Source organism: Phaethon aethereus (genome assembly GCF_964289735.1).
Source record: "Phaethon aethereus genome assembly, chromosome: 1".
Classification (NCBI taxonomy): Eukaryota; Metazoa; Chordata; class Aves; order Phaethontiformes; family Phaethontidae; genus Phaethon; species Phaethon aethereus.
The window spans coordinates 215,400,266-215,421,896 of NC_138575.1; the positions used below are offsets into that span (position 1 = coordinate 215,400,266).

The 21,631-nt window shown below is 38.7% G+C and overlaps 1 protein-coding gene across 5 annotated transcripts in view; it reads right to left on the reverse strand.

Annotated features, from left to right (window-relative positions):
* The window catches only part of DLG2 (discs large MAGUK scaffold protein 2), a gene marked incomplete at both ends in the record, with an annotated part of 787,463 nt that overhangs the window by 254,633 nt on the left and 511,199 nt on the right, over positions 1 to 21,631 (reverse strand). For all 5 annotated transcript variants that reach the window (XM_082013954.1, XM_082013953.1, XM_082013952.1 and 2 more), the window contains one exon: positions 18,381 to 18,536. In XM_082013954.1, the coding sequence (XP_081870080.1) occupies positions 18,381 to 18,536 (156 nt within the window). The remainder of the gene's footprint in view (positions 1 to 18,380; positions 18,537 to 21,631) is intronic.

Here is a 21,631-nt window from a genome sequence, read left to right on the forward strand (position 1 = left end):
GAAAAAAAATTCTATTAAGGATGTCTGGAGACACTAAATAATCAGAACATGTTGAAATAATTCAAAGGCAGAATGCCAAAGCTTGTGACATTATATGGCTGGAAGGAGTCATTCAGATTCTCAGTCATTTTCCATAGATGTATTCAGTTTGCGTGGCAAAGTTTTGGTAGTTGGGGGGCTCCAGAGGCAGCTTCTGTGAGAAGCTGCTAGAAGCTTCCCCCATGTCTGACAGAGCCAATGCAGTCGGCTACAAGATGGACCCACCGCTGGCCAAGGCCAAGACCATCAGTGATGGGGGTAGTGCCTCTGGGGAACGGAGTGAAGAAGGGGGGAAAAATGGCAACAGCAATTGCAGCCGAGAGATAAGAGTGAGAACATGCGAGAGAAGCAGCCCTGCAGCCCCCAGCCCAGAGCAGGAGGGGCAGGAGGGCTCCAGGCGCCGGAGCAGAGGGTCCCCGGCAGCCCCCGGGGAAGCCCACGGGGAGGCCGGCTGTGCCTCTGCGGCCATGGAGCTCCACGGGGGAGCAGATCTGCACCCGCACCCGGGGAGGGCCCCACGCCGGAGCAGGGGGATGCCCGAAGGAGGCCGTGACCCCGTGGGCAGCCCGCGCTGGGGCCGGCTCCTGGCAGGGCCTGTGGCCCCGTGGGGAGAGAGAGGAGCCCCGGCTGGAGCAGGTTTGCTGGCAGGACCTGGGACCCCGCGGGGGCCAGGCTGGAGCAGCCTGTTCCTGAAGGACGGCACCCGTGGGGGACCCAGGCTGGAGCAGCTCGTGAAGAACTGCAGCCCGTGGGAAGGACTCACGTTGGAGAAGTCCATGGAGGACTGTCTGCCGTGGGAGGGACCCCAGGCTGGAGCAGGGCAGAGGGTGAGGAGTCCTCCCCCTGAGGAGGAAGGAGCGGCAGAGACCAGGTGTGATGAACTGACCACAACCCCCATTCCCCGTCCCCCTGCGCCACTCGGGGGGAGGAGGGAGAGAAATGGGGAGTGAAGTGGAGCCCGGGAAGCAGGGAGGGGCGGGGGGAGGGGTTTTAAGAGTTGGGTTTAGTTCTCATTATCCTACTCTGATTCAGTTGGCAATAAATTAAGTTAATTTCCCCAAGTCGAGCCTGTTTTGCCCGTGACAGTAACTGGTGAGTGATGTCTCCCTGCCCTTATCTCGACCCAGGAGACTTTTGTTGTATTTTCTCTCCCCCATCCAGCTGAGGAGGGCAGTTATGGAGTGGCTTTGGTGGGCACCTGGCTTTCAGTCAACCCACCACAGTCATTATTTTCCACCCTTGATTTCAAATGTCAGTATTTTTCCTATTAAAAAAATGGAAAGCAATAATAGATACATCCATATACCTATAGTCTTTCTTTGGGTATTGATACAAGTGATAAGAGCAGGAAATTTTCAGGTAGAAACTTAGAGCCCCTGACTTTCAGCCACTCCACTGCCCTACTCTCCTTCCCACTCCCACAGCTGGTGTAACTGCAGTTACCCCCAGCTCCCAGAGATGCAGGCGGTGGCAGGCGGGGGGTACGCAGCCCGATTTCCAGCAGTAGCGGTTCTGTGGCAGCTGCAATACACAGCACTCACCGCTGTCCCCTGACACCACTTCTGGTGTATTTCTAGAGCTGTGCGTTGCTTCTGTAATGAAACCTATTTATTGCACACAAAGCTTATTAGGTTTCCCTGCAAGTAACGGCACAAGTATCTGCACCAAAATCCCTTTCCAGTTTAAGCAAATGTTGAAAGACATTAGGAAGGACTTGAAACCTGCGTCCGCTTTTAAGAAACTCTGAATGGCAAAACTTAGATAGAAATCATGGAATATCTCAGAAGTTTTAGGAGAACTCATATAGGCACAATAAGAAGAATCATATAAGATTTGCAGTCCAAAAATACTGAATTGCACATCATACATGTATTTACCAGTTGCATTGTTGGGGGAAAAAAAAGAAAAGAAATGAGTAGGGAAGTTTTCTAGTAGGGAAATTGCTCCTATTGTCTAAAGAAAAAGCTCCTCTAAATTATAGCCTGTGAATACAGCATAAATTCTGAAATAGTGTAAACTGGTAAATTGTTCACAACGATGCTAACAGCCAGTAACCTTGAATTTCAGAAAGTGTTAAGAGCAGAATTTTTAGATGAACTGGTTTATTATTGTCAAAAGAACTGGATGCACTGGATTATTTTTGTCAATATTCAGTTTCATAGGAGACCACAGTCCATATAAAGTAATCTGAAGTTATGAATACCACTTATAAGACAGTTGAGAGTTCCCTTCAGGAATCAGAGACCTAATTCTAATTCAGGATCCAAAAAAAAGGAAGTATAACATGATTTTAACACAGAACTCTGTCAGAGAAATCTTATCATTAACAAAATGGACAGAGATTATGTCTTGATGGTTACACTGATCTCGCAATACTGCATTTAGTGCTTAGAACAGCTTAGCTTTACTTTCTCAAAGGAGGGTGGACTTTCTTTGCATTGAAGATGACACTTTAAAAATAATTCATAGGACTTTTATAATGCATCTGCTTCTTTTTTAGCGAGTAGGGAAATCATAGCCAAATAAGCCCAATGACAGAGCTCCAATAACTGCAACGCATTAAACTAATTTGCAAAGTTTCTATCCATCTCCATCCAAAGAAAAACAAGCACATAAAATTCTTTTCATGTTAGAGTCATTGCACTGAATTTTACTCATTCAAGATAAAGCATGTGGATAATAAAAATTAATTAAAGTGCAGAAAAACTGTCTGATGCCAAACCATACCATGCAATTACCAAACATTTCTATATCCCATGAGATTCTGTATCATTATATTTGCACAATAAAAAAACACTCCTACAGAAATTTAAGCTTTAATTTTGTTTCTGCGTAAGACCAAATTAATTTCTTCTGTATTTATTAACTCTTACGTGTGCATTGCAATGAATTACACTAACTGTCAAGGTGAAGCAGCCAGAAAAGGAGTGTATTCAGCTTCCATAGTGGTGGTTCATTAAAACAAAAAGAATGATCACAAGCGAAAGGACATTAATTTACGATTATGGTCTAAAATCTATCAGAACAGCGCACTTTATATTGCAGTTACTCCTGATACAATGTTTACTGCACCTGTGTGGTATCTTCTGATAATGTTATCCCTCCTATTTGGATATACATTATCTCTATGCAAGCTAGGAATATGGGCTGAGTATCTGTCTTTTTTAACAGACCAGAGATGAGAATGTAACCCTACACAAGCTGCTATTTAGTCTCGTTTTCTCTGTCACTCAAATCAGCCCAGCATGCATGTGTGCGTGTGCAGCTATACCAAAACCAAAAATCCTGAAGAAATACACACAGAGAAAAGCAGAAGTAGAAATAACATAATGCATGTAAACAAATGACATCCCAACAGAATACATACAAACAGCAGTGCATGGTAATTTCAAAATGCAGAAATATAAAGAAAGCATTGTCAAAATGAAAGATGAACAGTGAAGAAATTCAACAGTTTAAACTCTTCTGTTTCTAATCTAACCTATATGAACTATGATTCTTGGATCTTTTTAATTTGATAGAAGTTGGAGTCACTCAGCATTTCATAGGACACATCCACCGTTTTACACTATGAAGTTTAAGAATGAAGTATACACTAGAACTAGCTAAAAAAAAAAAATTAAAAATCTGCTAATTTTTCTCATTCTGGGGTTACCTACAGTGGGAGTGTTCAGGCATAAACATCTCCCATAGCAGGTCACTGTAATATCATCCAAGAGCATTAGTAATTAATTTTGCCTGTCTTTAATTATAGGACATCGATTGGATTAGATGAATGATGGAGTAGATAGATTACTTATATGTTCTATTATGTCAATCCTTATATCCCTAAATCGACGTATAAACAGCCATTTATTTAAACATGGTTGTTAAATTCAATCTGTGAAGAAAAATTTTTCTATTTAGGAAAGAACTGCAATAGGAAGTTATGAAGAATGTTACTCTAAGCCTGTGATAGTCATTAAGGTGAATTGTTTAGTTACAAACTCAATAGATAAATCATTTGAGTAAAACATTGGAAAATTATTTTAAAAGATTTGCAAAATCAGCAAGCATGCATACATGACTGAGCTGATAAACAGTCAATCTGTGATCCTTCTGGGAACTGATTTAATGTCATTAAGATACTTTAGCATAAGTCCTGGACAACCACCTGAGTTTTCTTTGATACATTTTTCAAATATTTCGTGCAGGTTAGGAATCATTTCTTATAATTACAATCTTCTCATCAGTCAGCCAGCAAACCCAAGGTTCTTGGGTTGTTTCAAGATTATTTCAGGGTGAAGGGTGAAGATGCTGCTATGTTTCTTCTACTTTCAGCTTTCATTTGTGAGATAGAGCTTTATCCAGAACTAAATCTCTCTGTGAGAGAGATTCCAACTAATGCTTCCAACTAGTAATTTCTCTCTGCAAGTACCTTTGTACTTTGGTTCCCAAATGTTTTGGCCAGAACCAATTGCGCTGGGTACATCGAGAGAAAAAAACATTGCTGTTTAAGAGAACACACATGAATAACTGACAGACAGGGAAGCACAAGGAAGCATGAATCAATCAATAAAAATGGTCACAACTGGATTTATACCAGCAACTCATCCAATCTTAACTAGGACTAAATCCAGAATTCCATTGTCATTTAGCACTGTAAAAAGAAATAGCCACACAAGGAAGCTGTTTTAGGAGATGGGTATCTCATGGCCATATTTATCCTGTGCGCATGAACTGAGTATTGCAGCTTTTTGTTTCGGTTCTCCGTGCATTATTTTTGAGAACAAAGAAGTTCTGCTGAAAACCTATGAATACCCTGCAGTCAATGAAACACTTCACATGTGTTATATATGGATTACTCAGATGATATAAAAAAACTCATGGAGAACAAGCCCATGCATTGGATGGTCATCCACATTTTCAAATCATGCGTTTGCAGGATTGGCAGTAAGTTCCATGGCAATAGGCTCTTGTGTTTAGTATTCCCTTGATATACTATTTTATTCCAAGTTATGCCTCTCTTCCAACTTATCAGGGATGTCTACTATTACAGAAAATATCTGTTTAATTAATCATATTTTTAACCAGTGGAATTATCCAAATAGAGTTGGGTAAACATACACCAGGAAACCCAAAGAAGGTTCTTTCACTCACGGATATAAAATGCTCATTTTTGTACCCAAGTTAAGTGGAACAATTTCATTGCTGTTTTTTCTTCTGGCCCAAAGGTAGGCCTGCAGACATTCTACACCGTTGAGGCATCCAAATTCATTTAAATGTGCATCTTATTATTAAACCTATGATAGCTGTAGCTGCAGGATCGTTTTATATACCAATGACATTGCTACATATCAGTCCCAAACAGCAACTATTCCCTTTCAGTGTGAATGCAGGATGTATAAATTAAGTGTTGGAAAAGATTGATGATTTCAATTTATGTATTTCACAGATGTCAGTCCAGAACCATTGAATACAGTAAATATTACACTACACACACCTCTGAGAACAGAGGTAAAACAGCTAGCATTTTACAGAAGAAAATATAATTTCTTCTCACATCACAGATCATCTTGTTCTCTACTTAGAGACTACTCTAAGCCTTGAGAGATGAAATGCTAATGCCCTTTAAAAATTTTTATTAGGACCTGTTTTAATTCTCCTTGCTTTTTCTTCTTAGAAATATAAGGTCCCTTTCAAATACTACCAAACGCCTGCATATTGGTTAATCAACCTGTGAATCAACATTCCCAAGTCAAATGGCGGCTTCCACTTTTTTCCAGCAATTTATTTTACAAGTCAATTGAAGCTATCTCAAATCTTCAAAAAGATAATTACACTGATTTAAATTCGTATGTATGCTACTAAAATTTGAATTTGCACAACATATTCTTGATTTGTGTGCTTTGTTTGTTGCTCCTAAGTCTGAAACTTCCCAGCCTCACTGTGGATTTCCTTTAGGACCTTAATAAAGCCATTTACTCTCCCCATTCACCATCTGCCTGTCTCTAAAAAAACAAAGGTAAATGAGATTCCAGATCCTTACAGTGATGGGAACAATATTAATACATTTAGGTAGACAAGACTAAAATTAATTCATGCTATGCACCATTTCTTTGGGCAAGCTGAAGAAAACCTGTCATTTCCTAAGTTGCTTCAATGTTGCATTTCTGTTAGTTGACACTAATTAAGCTGATTTTTTTCATTGTAAAGTGATAATGCAAGAGTAGCAGAATTGGAAAATTTAAACATGGAAACATGAAAGGTTCACATGGTCATAATTCTAAAAATCTGACGTGCAAAAAATACAGCATATTCTCTCCTACTAAAGAGCTAATTTACATTAACTTTTATAAAAATCCTCTCTCTTATCATAGCGGTGGTTACTAAGAACTACACTTTTAAATGGCAGTATTGTGTTTTAAGGTTTACTCCTCAGCAATGGTCCATGCTGCTTGATTTATGTCAACAGCAAATAGATTTACCATTCCAACCATTTAGGAATTCATTTTCCATGTGATGCTATTCTTTATGAAGGATACCCAGTAGCACATTCAAATAGATTGTGGCTTTTTGAGAAAAAAACTTTGAGATGCTACAAAGCATGATGTTATGTGATTTGGAAATTAGTCAACATGAAAGTGTGAACCTGCTTATAATATTATGTTGCCATGTTTTTTCTTGGATTATCCAAGCTCCAATAAAGTCAATGTAATTTTCCTTCTGATGTCACTGAGATATGATTTGGTTTTGGCATTGTACTGATCCACCTTTGTGGACATCTGCTGCCTAGTCCCACTTTGGTCAAAACAGAAAACTCTACCCTTCTTGTCATTAATTCAAAACACTATGGTATTGTACAAGATAGTATCAGAAAAAAATAGGAAAGACAAGGAAAACAAATAGGCTGAGCATGATTCCAGTGTTTTGCTCATTGCCAGTATGGTTTGGATCTTGGATTTTTGATTCCAAAGCACAGCCCTCCGGTAGTCTAGCTGAAAGACTCAGTTCTGTAATCCATGGCATACCAACACAAATGCTAATTGTTGAGCAATGACTACAAGAGGTATCTGGGAAACCAGGAAATCCATTAGGCAAAAATACTAAAATTTCTATCAGGAGTAAATTTCCCTCTTTGCATACTTCCCTTTCTAATTGCTGTGCACATACCAACCAGGAGAAGTTTCAATCATTTGAGCCTCAAGATTCTAGCCAGCACCTGTGATTTCAATGACAATCATGAATTCATTGCCTACTTAGATGTTGTCCTACTTTCATCTGAGATAGAGTTAATTTCTTGTCTTCATAAAACAAGACTTTTTATACACTTTCACTGAAGTAGTAGAATATATAAAATGGTTGTAAAGGCTTGATATGAAAAATTAACAACCTTCACTCATACTGCTGAATCTGAAATGCCAAAAGCAAATTCTCTTCTGCGTGGTGCAGTAACAATATTATGTGAGGTTGTATCCTAACCAAACCTGTATGACTTCTGCTTCCAACCCAGCCTGTATAGCCACACTCTTGCCACAGGTACTACGTAAGTCCTCCTACCTGCAGCTCTTAGTCACTGTACCTGAATAGACTAAGTGTTCTGATTACAGCTTATGCAATCTCCATCAGATCAGCAACTGAACCACCTGCACATATTGCTGATTATACCCAAGTCAACTATTAATCAATGTGGGAATTTATTGGAAGCAGACTAGACTGCTTCATCAGCTACCCCAACTTGTCTAGAACCAGCTCAGGAGTATCTGAACAGTCTTCCATTGGGCTGCACAGATGCACCCTACTACCAGGCATTTGGTTTCCGTACTGTGTATTCCCCCCATGGGGGCTTCAATGAATTTCAGACGTTTTGCTGAATGTTTTCTCTTTACACAAGGTAATACTTTATGATGGTTTCAGGCTGCTTTTTAGGAAAGCTTGTCTTAAGGATACAGTCATTGCTATTCAGAATTCAGTTGTTAGAAATCAGTGTAATCAAATCAAAAGCAATTAGTGACGTGCAAGACCATACACACAAGTGTATTCTCACATTGTAGAGTTATATACTTTTCCCTGCTACCCACTTCATCAGTGTGGTGATTTCAACAGCGTGAAAGCAAGAACTGTAATGATCCCCCAAAGATACAGCAAGCAACTCCAATTATCTGTGGAATGATCAATTTCCTGCATGGTGTATAGAAATACTTTGGAAAAAAGAATTGTCTATGCATCTCCCTGGGGATTGTGATGTTTCTGTTCCAGTATTTCCTCAACAATATTGAAATTTTAATTTTGAAAGTCTAACTAAATATTCCTCTATTTCCCTTTGTCAGCTAAAAAAATGTATTTTAATATCCTGTCACTTCCATTGACCTTGCTTTTTATGCAGTAACAGTACTGGTTTTATGCACTATAAGCATTATTTAAAAAAAAACAGATAAGTTAGCTGCTTCTAGTGCTATTCATTAAAAATGAAATAAAAACAACTTAAAGAATAAATTGTTTAAGATCCCACAACATTAACAAATTCTACATGCAAATTTACAATCACAACTTAGCTAAATTTACGTTCAACCCAAAAAGGTCAGTTGCATAACTAGACTTTCACAAAATTCAGGGATGGTTTTTCTTTTCTTTCTTAGCAAAACAAAAATAACTTTTCCCTGTGACTTCATATTGATACAGCAGCTTATAATGACTATGGCTTACAATGAACTCCTATGTCAATTTGTCCTACTATTGCAAATTGGCACTGAATATCTCTGCATACATACATATTTTTTATCAATGTTTTTATCAATAGCAGTTTTTTCTTGTCCTTTTCAATGTTTCCTATCGAAAAATCAAGTTCAGGATTTTGCATTTCCCCTGTATTTTTGAGTAATAAATAAGCATCCCTCTTTCTGCCCTCCCTTTCCTGCATTCCCCACACATGCCTCCCCAGGTACTACTATGCAAATTAATACAGTATAAATGCTCTGATGCTTAAGAAATCATGGTGAAATACAGCAGCTGTATAACTTACACTGTCAAAGTTTTAAATCTAAATCTTCCCCCTTCACTTTTGCAGCTACAAAACAAAGTTTCAGTATTTTCAAACTCGCAAGGATTTTGGTTCAGGTCCTATAGGTAGTAGTAAAGGCACCCTCTCTTGTGCAGATATTGATAATCAGTAAATCCTGAACAGCTTTCTATCCTGGTTTCAGCCACGATAGAGCTGGTTTTCTTCACAGAAGCCAGTGTGAGGCTGTGGTTTGGATCTGGGATGAGAAAATGTTGATAACGTGCTGATGATTTGGGTTGTTGCTGAGCAGTCAAGGACAGTCCAGCTTCTCGTGCTGGGCTGCCAGCGAGCAGGCTGGGGGTGCACGGGGAGCTGGGAGGGGACACAGCCAGGACAGCTGAGCCAGGCTGGCCAAAGGGATATTCCATACCATATGACGTCATGCTCAGTATGTAAAGCTGGGACGAAGAAGAAGGAAGTGGGGAGGGACGTTCGGAGTGATGGCGTCTGTCTTCCCAAGAAACCATTACGCGTGATGCAGCCCTGCTTCCCTGGAGATGGCTGAACCCCTGCCTGCGCATGGGGAGTGGGGAATGGATTCCTTGGTTTGCTTTGCTTGTGCGCGCGGCTTTTGCTTTCCCTGTTAAACTGTCTTTATCTCAACCCATGGGTTGACTCACTCTTGCTGTTCTGATTCTCTCCCCCACCCCACTGTGGGGGAGTGAGCGAGCGGCTGCGTGGGGCTCAGTCGCCGGCTGGGTTAAACCACAACACAAGCACATTTTCAGACATACCCTGTTCAACGTCAGACCTTACTTGACTTGGCAAAACTAACAGAAAATGGGCATATTTGCAATTATCTACATAACAGGGCTTATGTCAACAATAATAAATGGTGATAATTAAATACAAAATAATGTGGGGGCCTGAGTCAGCACTATATTACTCCAGTGGGATAACTGTAGTGTAAAACAAGACTAGCACAGGGCTGAGGGAAGGTTCATTATTACTGTTGTAATTCTCTTGCATTTCTGTGACAAATCATACTGCTATAATTAGAGGTCCCGCCTGCTTTCCATGATGCCTCCTATCACTCCACTTGGTACTAACGATCCCTCTTTTTCATGCAGTGCAGGAAATCATGCATTCCTGCACCTGTTGGAAATATCTTTTAACTTCAAGGGCTGCTGGTGGCATCGTGGATGTGTGTCACGTATTTCACAATTGGACAAAATTGAAGGAAAGTCTTAATTTGCCAAGGTCATACAAACTATCAGTGGTACAGGGAAATTTCTCAGTTTCCAGCTCTTTGCTCTAACCAGTGAGCTTTCTTGCTCTTTTGTGTGCAGCTACAACCCTGGAAATTTTTCTTCCCCCAACAGGTACAACATAGGTAGCCACAGGGTAGCTTTATTTACCCTGTCTCCACAGTTATATTTCATTTCCAAGCTCAAAGAGCTCTCTCTTGGGGTAAAAAGAGTAATTTGTTCTCCAGGTTAAATCTATTCTTGGTTTTCTGATGAGCTGAGAGTCTAGCAATTACTGTGACAGATGGAGTGATGATTTTTATGATGTGGAATCTTGTCCACAGGAATGAAACTGAAATCTCCAAACCCATTTCTCATATTGGCCTTTAGACAGCTGTCAGGTAATAAATGCCATTAACTTTCATCACTGTGGACAAGATTTGAATTAGTGAATAGATCCATTAGCTTGTTGCTGTAGCAGTCCTATGCAGAGTGACACTTTCTGTCAAATTCTTTGTCATTTATTCCGAATACACTTGAACCAGATATGGAACCAATATTAAAAATATGGGTTTAAATTTCTCCCAACACTCAGAACTATTTGAACGTTTTGTCTGACGCTTTAGTGTTCTGTCATTTTGGAAGAACTGTTTCAAGGGAATTTTCAGAGATCAGAACAACATGTGGGAGGGTGCTTACAATACACTGAAAATAAACAATAATATGTCTCACAAAAATGACCATTTCAAACAGCAAAATTATTTCTGTGAACTTAGTTATGAACTGACTGGATTTTCATGAGATAATCTGAAGCGTCACTCCTGTATTGTATAAGATAACTTGTATTTAGCCAGTAACTGCTTTAGCCGGCATTAGGTGGTGAATGCAATCCTCTGAAGAAGACATCAGGCAAAACTTAAATTTTGAGGGTCATGCTCAACCTCATCCTTCCCATACTGGATGACTGATTGCCCTGGCCAAAATCCTCAGGCAGGAACAAGTTAAAAGTGGACCGGTAGCTTTCTAGTCTCCTGGTTCCAGTCTTCACCATTAATCCAAGAAAGACATAGGAACTGGCATTCAATACGTGGGGAGCATTTCCTGTGATTTACTTAGAGACTGAATTTCAGAGCTTGCTTTTGGGCATGGAAAGGACGGAGACATCTTTCCTTTGTTCCCAAGTGTCTCTCTGCAACTCGGTTTGTAATCGTAACAGCAGGAAAATTTTAATACTAGTGATTTACAGATGTTTTCTTACCACAAACTGGTATTTTTTTCTTCTCTAAAGACATAGTAAAGAAAATACTACTACTTAACTAAACTGAGTTAATATTTCTGTCCATTTTATGAACTAAGAATATACAGTTTAATTTCCATGGGTGCAGAATATGAACAAAAGAGGATCTGTAGCACAAGAAAGCACAGCATCTCTGAAAATCAAACCATATATTCCAAAAATACAAAACATTTCCCAAATGATGGAACAGAAAAAAAACTTCTTTTTAAAATTTTATTCTATTCTGTTTAATGATATTAGCTATCCTTCTCAATATAACTGAGTAAGAAGATTATTTTGCTTGTAGATAAAGCAAATAGAATTAAGTGATTTGCTCAACTAAAGAGAATTAGTCATCAGCACAACTGGAAATAAAGCCCATGGGCTCTAACCTGAAGCGTCCCATCTTAACTTGAAAGGCTTCTGTAACTTTACATAATTAAACACTTAACTGTAGAGTTTTTATGCTTTTACAGGTTAAGATTCTCCTGCAATCATCTGTCTGAGTTTTTTAAAAGGCGCATCTTCCTAAAATTTTTAATTAATAGTGTCCAAAATAGAAGACACTTCATTAAAAAAAGGAAAGAGCATAAGAGACTCTATAGGAATGTTTGTGCTTATTAGGGTCAGAGATTTATCCACGCAGAATAACATGAAAACTGAGGCTAAAAGGCACCATCATTTTTCTTTCATTAACTATAATAGTTACACAACTGGATCATTTACTTGAAGAGAACACTTGAGTCAGGATTAAAAAGAAATTATAGGAAATTGTTCCAGTTTTTAATTTGTTAATTGAAAGTGATAAGGAAAATCCACAATTAATTTGTATCATTTCCAAAAGATCTAAATAATTTAAAGGCCCCAGGAGTCTGATTCACAAGAAAGGACAATCTACATTGAGACATTGCATTCAAGTTGTAGACAGTTAATCAACACAGTTTATGCTGATTTTGTTTTGCCTTACAATATGTAACTATAAAATATTGGAGTTCTGGGGCTGCTATCAGAAACAGCACAACCCAGACAAGCATAATGGGTATGCAGTTGTACGCATCTAGGCTGCAACTTGTCAACCTCTGCAATGTATGTTCCTGCATGTGAGTCAAGGTCTCCAAGCTTATTTTTAGAAAGGTCTAGGTGCCAGAGTTAAAGTAGTGCTTGAATTGCTAAAGATGTTGTTTAGGGAGTGAAGGTCATAGCACTTACATACCTAATTCTCACTGAAATCAGCGATAACAAGATGCTTCAATTCCCATCTTTATGAACATCAGTACCCAAGCCAGTCTCTGTGATGACCAGTTTAACCTCTTACATTGCTTAGGGGTTGCTATATGCTCTGTGCCTCTGAATACCTACATTTGGGTATAGATATGCCTTAAAGCCACTTCTTTAAACAAAAAGTCACAGTGTTCATTTTTTAAAATGCCATTGTATGGTTGTAGGGAGGTACTTTATGAGTTATTTTAACCAGGTATCTGTTATTTTTTCTTTGTGACTATAGGATTAATTTGTTTCCATTGACACTGAATAAGTTAAAACTCAGTAGTGTCTATTTTGCTGTTCAAAAATCCACAGAAGAACTGTGTACTTGTTCCCTTCCACCGTCTTTAAGCAGTGCTATTTAGTAGTGCTAGTTCACCACACATAAGTTTGCTGTCTGTGGCTCGATTGTGTAAAACACATATCCACGCAGAAGTTGTTTCCAGGATGTTACAATAGGAAAAAGTACAAATCTTCTTCAGCTCTGATTTTAAATATTTAAGCATTTAAACCCATTTTCCCAAAACAGACTAATTTCTGATTTTGTAATTATTATTTGAAGTTTTCAAAAAAAATAAGTAAATGAATACAACTAAACAGTAGTAAGTTCATTTTAAATTCAAGAAAGGTGGTTGTATTTATGTGGGGCAAGTTGAAGACTCAATTTCATAATACACATGCTTTTTACTGCTAGTTTGATAGGTCCCATTTTCAGGTTGCCAGGCATTTCCAAAAGCTCAGAATATAGATGGATGTGTTTTGGGAGATATAATTCCCATATTAAACACATGGGATTGAAAAGGGAATGATGAGAACTCCTGTACAATGTGAATTTCAATAAAGATGACAAGAGCCTCCCTGGAAGGCAGTCACACACAGGTACAGTTATATACATCATTTTGACAATAAGCTTGCTCCCAGCACGTTATTGTAAAGAAACGGGCTGCACAGATATTAACAAATGCCAAAGGACACTATAGCAATGAGTACCAGAGAGGCTCACCTTTCACACCTTTTTCAAGTGCAGTTACCTCAACTTCTTACTAGAATCAGTGAAAAGCTACCAGCACCTTCTCAGCCATCCCTTCACGGCCTACGGAAGGATCCTGGGGATCCCTAAAATTGAGAGACATACACTAGTCCGATTGCAGAGACTGCTAGAGTGTAGTGACCCTCGTGCGCATACACTGAGGCTGTGGGAATTCAGCCAGACATTGGAAGTAGCCTCACGCATCAATCATTAAGATTCCGGACGTTATAGTCTCCTGACCCATATGCCCTCCATACATTTCAGCACACTTTTATTTGTGTAGCTCTTTAGAGTTATACAATGTTCAGTTATCCATGAATACCTATGCAAATGGCATGCTGTTTTCTGCAAAAGACTTTGCTCTAGAGCCCTGTGCCAGTATTATCTTCCTTCCCTAATCCCCATCAGTGCGAAAGTAGTGGTGATCCAAAGAACCGATGTCATTAGTCTAATTGATCAAATACCTTAACATCATTTTTATGTTATTATTTAATAACACAAATTGCCATTAGTATTAGGATGCTATTGTCTCTGATAGAATTAGTTTTCAAAGAAGCTCTATGAGATCATTGTTAAACATCTTTCAGAGACTGGAAAAACAAAGCACAAAATCATTAACTACCTTGCCTAAGACTGCAGATCACCATGGCAGCCAGAACTGGGGCTGGCTTCAATAAACTAATCTTGATTTAAAAAGCAAGACAAATACTTTCAATCCAGGCACCATAAGGAGGATCTGCAAGTTTACAAAAGCTAGGCTTAAGATGAACAAAATTTTATCTTATTTTAATTTTCTTGGGAGGGGTCAGGTTCCCAAGTTTTTCTCCCATGACTACAAAGTCTGAAACTTACTCTTAGTTCCTTCCCTTACATATATTAAAAAATATTGATGCAATCACATTATCAAAGGCTTAAGAGAAAAGAAAGTAGCCATTTAAAAAAAAAAATCACACAAACCAACAATATCAGGGCTCCCTTTTAGCAAAAGCTGCTGGCAGCTAGAGTGTCAAAAACATTTCAGTGAAGACAGGGAAGTTAGTTCTGGGCAAAACTGAAGCATTTTTTAAGTATGTCTATGTAGCGGTGAATGTAATGAAGTTTTCAGTGCAAAGACTCAGAACACAACATTTTGTCTTACATAATGCAGAAACAAAGTCTCATGTTTGTAGAAAGTGTTACATCTGTGAGCTGTGATTTCCTTTCACTGCCAATAATCTAGTTGTACACATAATTGTCAATAATGACAGAGGCCAGGACTTGAGTACCCTGCACGACGTGGTGCTCTCAAAGGAAAACACTACTCCAAAATTCACTCTCTACTCCTGCCTTCAGTGGGACAGATTTTCAGCTGTTCCGTGTTGACATAGACCTGCTAATATAAATTCACATACTGAACTGGTAATTCAATCAAAAACCAAAATTACTTTTACCCTAAAATGGGAGTATGCTGTTCTAGACCTCCAAATCTCCCAGGAACTAAGACTGGCCATCATAAAAGCAAGGGTTGTAAACTTGAATTTATTATGGACAAATAAGGCTTTGGCCTCTGAGTTCTCTTTGCTTATTAAGTTAATGAACCTTGACAAAACAATCATCTGAGGAGTAGCTGACAACTTGTCTCGAGCAGCAATACGAAAGGCATTGGCTGGCTTACAAGCATTTCAATTGGGAGAACGTGGCATCATGTTCTTCCTCTGGAAAAGTTACTTGTCAAACCAAATTTCTTGCAGTTCAGCAGCAGATTCTTAATATTGGAGCACTGAGTTACACAAGGACTGCAACTGCCAAAAAACCCAAATAATCCTGTCCCTTTTCCCCAAAGTTGAGGCTGAGAAATTCTGATGAATAACTCTCTCTAGGAAGCCTACAGGAAGATAGACATAAATCTTTTTATATTTGACTGGAGATTATGGAAGTATATAACATGGAAGAATAGGGCTTTGAGGAATTCAGGTAAATAAAGTGCGACCTTTCAAAATACTTGGTCAATACTTGGAAGATTTTTTTGTAGTACAACTTCCAATACAGTTTATGGTATCACAGCTGCAGATTTAAAACAAGGTCCTTTTACGGATTAATGTTTCCAAATATTGAACACAATGAAGCCCTGGGACATATCACCTTTGTGAAATTTAGTGCTGCATACTATGTACACTTCAGCAAAAATAGCTGCTTGGATTAGGGTTAAAATGGGATTAATACTTTCCTAAAATCTGTTTACCAACTGTGAATACTGAGTCTGAGCCCATTTGGAAATCAGATGATGGTATGTGTTGTAAAGCTGTCACTTTCCTCACCAAAGGCATTTGGTGAAATATTATTTCAAATGTCTTCCTCCATCATCAACTATTCAAAGAGTCTTGTGGAAGACATAACAGTATTTGAGAACATTGAAAACAGTAATATTTTCCACCTGAATGTTATTTCACAGAGGGAAGGAAGTATAAATTATAGCAATCAGTTGCCCCTACCACAGCATGTAGCAGAGCACAGTGCAGAGCATTTAACCATGAGTTGTGTCTTTTCTCATTGTTTGTATTCTTTCTGCAGTTTTTGTCGGACTGTTGAAATAAACAAATTGATTAAATATACAGGGACTAGAGCTTAATTTTACATCAAATTGGAATGAAGAGAAATGAAACCTTGTTCTTAAAGAGAATTGTTAACTGACACTCGGTAGAAAAAAACCCAGCTTTTTAAGTCCTGATGTCAGGCCATCAAATGTTTGATGACCAATTATTCAGTCAAACACAAAATAAAGCAAAAGGATGTACAGAATTATATCTTCAGGTGGCAAAATGACTTGTTCTATGAGCTCTCCAGGGCTCCACTGATGATTGGCATCTGAGTATCTGGTCTGCAGAAAGTAGCCTTAACAAAGTCACCCTTTTCCCCCAATCCATGTCCATAGTCCTGACAGTCATGTCTATAGAGATTGACCATTTAGCAATGAATTGCATCTCTCCACAGTTAGCAAGCCACAATCTAATCCTCAATGCTCCCAATACACAACTCAGTGGCCCCAAAATCCCCTAGAACCTCTTGTTCAACTTTATAGCTGAAGTTGGTCCCTTCCTTTCTAAAGGGACCGTTTTAAAAGTAAGAGTCGTTTCATGATGATCTCTTCTGTTTGTCTCCAAACACACACTGATGCTTATAGATAAATTACTTATATGTACTCTGCACCTAAAGACCTGAAATCATTATACTACTTTTTGGCTAGTTATTTCCTTTAAGATAATATTTGCAGAGCAATTCAAATATTGTGGATAGATCTGATAGCACCTGGTGCCCTTCTGGAGTTAGTTATACCTTTGTAAAACATGGCTCTTACCAATGTTTTTTCACCCAAACCTGCACTGCCCTGAACAGCTTGACTAATTGCTTTGTCCAGTGATTAAGCTTCTTTTTACAAATTCTAGAAGCTACATAGTTTTCATTCTAATAAACTAACAGCTTCTGCATGGTCTTACCACACCTGTTGCATTCTTCACTAGTATTTTCTTATTGCTTTTTGAATTTATCTTTCTATTTCATAGCACTGCAATGCCTTTCACAGCTGTTTTTCAAATCTCTGCGGTTTCTTTCCTGTTGTTTTATCTTACATTAATTTACCATTTTAGTTTCCACTTACACACTTCTTGCTACATTACTCTTTTCTCTGAAAAGTGTTTTCTGTAGAAAATACAGCTATGATCAAAGCTCCAAATACAATTATTTTCCTTCTACTCTAGAATATAAGAGATGATTTTTTTTTTTTCCTGACAAAGGAAGCAGTCAACATCTTCTTGAAAACTTGTGCCTAACTCTTCTATCTCCCAAGTTTTGTTTGCGAATAGTTTACTACTATCCTAGTAGACTATAGAAGAAGAGCTGGGTTATACTAGCATATAGTTTTGGACAGTATGTTTTTCTTTATTAAATATTTCTCAGGGGGCAATCACTGACAGTATTTTATTAAAATGTCTTCCATTAGTTCAGTTATAGAAATGTTCTTCATTTTAGGTTTTACTAACTGTCCTCTCAGAGCACATCTAGCCTAAGGAATGCTAAAATTTAGACATACCCTCAACCACCACTTGGTGAGGGAAGTGATTTATTTTTTTTGTTCAGTTTCCTCTGAATGGCTTAGGCAGACACCCTGTATACCCAAAGATGCTCAGTGATCAAAGTATGCACCACACAGAAATAAAATCACTGAATCAAATGGAATTACTACAGCTTTCACTGAAGTCTTAGTCACTTTCACACAGAGAAATAAACACTGAATTCAGTTGTAAAATGTCGTATGTGCTATATAACGTATTTTAGAGCACCATTCCAATGGATCAAAACATTGCCTCTGTCCATCACTGGATTTTGGATGACCAAAATTATATACCGAGGTAGCATATATCTTCCAGTGGTGCAGATGTGAAAGCATGGTTAAAAACAAGCACAAGCTGTAGAAAAAGAAGATCGGTGATGAAGATGCAAACTATGAGCTACATCTAGTGATGTTCATGCACCCTAATGAAGGAGGTGAGGAAGAAGCGCATGCAGTACCTGGTGATCTCAGAGTCAGGGAGCAGGCCTACGTGGTAGTGGGGATAGGGAGCTGTAAGAAGGAAGCTTTTGTCACACTCGACAGGGGAATAGTGCCTAGGAGAAGGTGGTTTATCACACAGTTTGTTCACAGTGCTGTAAACAGGTTCAGGAGGCCTGGTGATACAGAGACAAGAGTAAAAGATCAGGTACATATTAGTGGCTAAGAATATAGAGAAAACACAGCAATCAGTTTAAAAGCATGCGTAGCAAATCTGTCAAGACCTTTACAGTAGGGATTTTCTGACAAGTAAAGTGTGCTGTTAAAGGAAACTTTAGAATTCACTAACGCAGTATTGCAGCATACAAGCAACTGCACATAAAGATACACACAACACAAGTGGGCCGTAACACTGCTTTAGGGGAAGTGTGGCACTGAGAGGGAGTACCTTATCTCTGAAGATCAGTAAGGAATATTTCCATGTACTCTTCACAGAACCATTAAAGTTGGAAAAGACCTTTAAGATCATCAAGTCCAACCATCAACCCAGCACCACCATGCCCACTAAATCATGTCCCGAAGTGCCACATCTACATGTTTTTTGAACACTTCCAGTGATGGTGACTCCACCACCTCCCTGGGCAGCCTGTTCCAATGCTTGACCAAAGCTGCTTTTTTTTTTTAATTTAACAACATTACACAGCTTTCTGTGAGCTTAGCTTTGAGGATTACATAGTAGAAAATATGTTGTTTATTACCTGAAAGAGGTAGTTTTTTACCCACTAGTTTAAGATAAAGATGAAGTACATATTACTTGTTAATACAACATACTCCTGCCCCAGCGAGCTGGGACTTTGCAAGTAGAGCTGTGGTCGAAGTGAGCAATATCGTGTAATAACACTGACAGTAACAGACTGTGTAAGCAATTCATCTCATCGCCAGTTAACTCATTTCATTGCAAGAGTTCTTTGCGCATTTTTCAGATTCAACCTTCAAAATCTGATTATGCAGAGCACATCGCAAACAACCTCGTTGACAAGGCTACTGCAATCGCACTTGCATTGCTGCTCCAAATTACAGACAGCAGCCTGTGTTGCTAGATATGAAGAATAAGATGCTAAAACTGAGACTGACAGGTCACCTGGCATTTCTCTCCTGCTGCCCAGAGGCCAACTGCTTGGGAGAGGCAATACTTACCATGAGCCTCCCAGGGAGCCGCCTGGGGAGAGGGGAGGAGGGGATGCAGTCTTTAGTACCAACCAGCCAGGATCCACAGGAGACAACCAGCAAAGAGGTTTTAAAAAAAATTATGCACCATATAGTACATTTCCTGCCATGCAACTTCTCCAACTACTGCATTGGCCTCAGCAGATACCTCTGGGCCTACTGGCGAGTGAAACTTGACTCATAATTTCCTGAAGTTTCTGCTCCAAAGAGTGCCAGGACACAATTGCTGTCATATCCTCATCTCTGCCAGAAGATCCAGAATATGCCACTGTCTTTAATCACAGCAATACAGTATTAGCTAGATGAAAATCTTGTTTCAGAAGCCTGAAAATAGCAAGGGGCCAAGCATTTAATGAACTCTTTTTGTTCTTCTGGCTGCACTGTGCTCACATGGGTGTGGTTTTTGCTGTGACTTTCACAGGTACCAGAATTTATTATGGTCATTGATGCACTGGCAGATACAGAGAACAAATTTTCCTTTGTTGTTAGTTTCTGGTTTTGTCCTTTGGGGGAAAAGGAGTAGCTGCTTTACTTAAAAATTGGTCTCACTCAATACTAATAATATTATTCATAGCAATCTGACATATGATTTGAGAACTCTCTGTGCCTGACTTTCCCAGGGAAAACTTTACAGTTAAAAAAATGGCAATTTAAGATTACCAAAAATCAAAATAGCAAAGCTGTCACTCATTTGTTTATAAAGCATTCTGGCAAACATTTAGTACAATCTCTTTAAAAATCTTTAAGGTAGAAACTCTTTCTTCTCAGCATATTTCACAGTTGTTTCAGAGGGGTGGATTTAATAATTTATTTACTAAATCAGTTGCTGCTTTCAATACCAAAAATTCAGAGAAAAAAACACTTCTATTATTTTATTTTAGACCAATACTGCCTGTTATTCCCTCAAAAATCACTTTTGCTTTTAGACAATATATTAAAAAAACAAGTACAAATATCAAATATAAATGATACCTACTATGAAAATTGAAGAAATATTGCCCCAGTGAAGGTAGATGAATACAAACTGTAGATTTCCCATGGCTTAAAATGCTAACTAGTCCATAATCAACTTGCTAACTCACTATATTCAAGTTACTCGTCTTCTCCGAGTGGTAGATGACATGAGAGTGTCATTGTGAATGCTCAAACTACACTGAGTCATCAGTGAGTGACCATCCAACCTTGTGCTGAGACACAAATCATGCCACAGAGATGGACAGATACGAGGGATTGCTGTTAATTGACAGTTACAAACTGCTTCCAAAAGCAAAATGAAGGTAAACATTCAGCATCTACCTAGATATTGAGACCAAATTAGTCCTTCAAATATAAACATGAAGCCCTAACAAAATGTCTTGCAAAGCTCAGTAAATTTTAAATCATATAGTCTTTTTCACTCCTTTCAGTCTTGCTGGATGGTAAGACAACAGAAAATTGGAACAAGCCTTTATAGATCAGTACAGTGACTTGAGAAAGTCCTCTACTCATTGGTATTATAAAGGCGATACTGTGACCTAGCTGACAAGATACCCTCTCTAACTGAGCTGGAGAGAGAGGTCTTAAGTTTAAGAAAAGGAATTCAAAGTTCTTATAACTGTAATGCTTGGACTCTGCTTAGAAGAGAATTCATGGCACCAGCTAATTCCAGTTATGAGTGCACTTCTTGTAAGGCCTATGAACTGGTCTGAGATCATCACAGCCACCTATTTACCATTCATATGCCATTCTTCAAGGTCATTAAAATCATGGACTGAACTGGTTCTTTTGGTACATTCATACTACTCAGATGCATACGCTAATACTGCCAACTGCAGAGCTGGGCCGGCTGCACAATTTTATTGGCACAGACAAGCAAGACCTTTAAAAATAAGCGGTATTTAACATTATGGGTCCGACTCAGATCAATATAAGCTTATTTTCTCTCTCAATTTGATTTAGTAAATATAAATTAAATAGTGAAAAAATAATTGAAAGTTGGGATAAAAAACGGAAAAGAGGGGAATGATTAAAACACACTATGTTCTGGTCATACAAACTGTGCTTC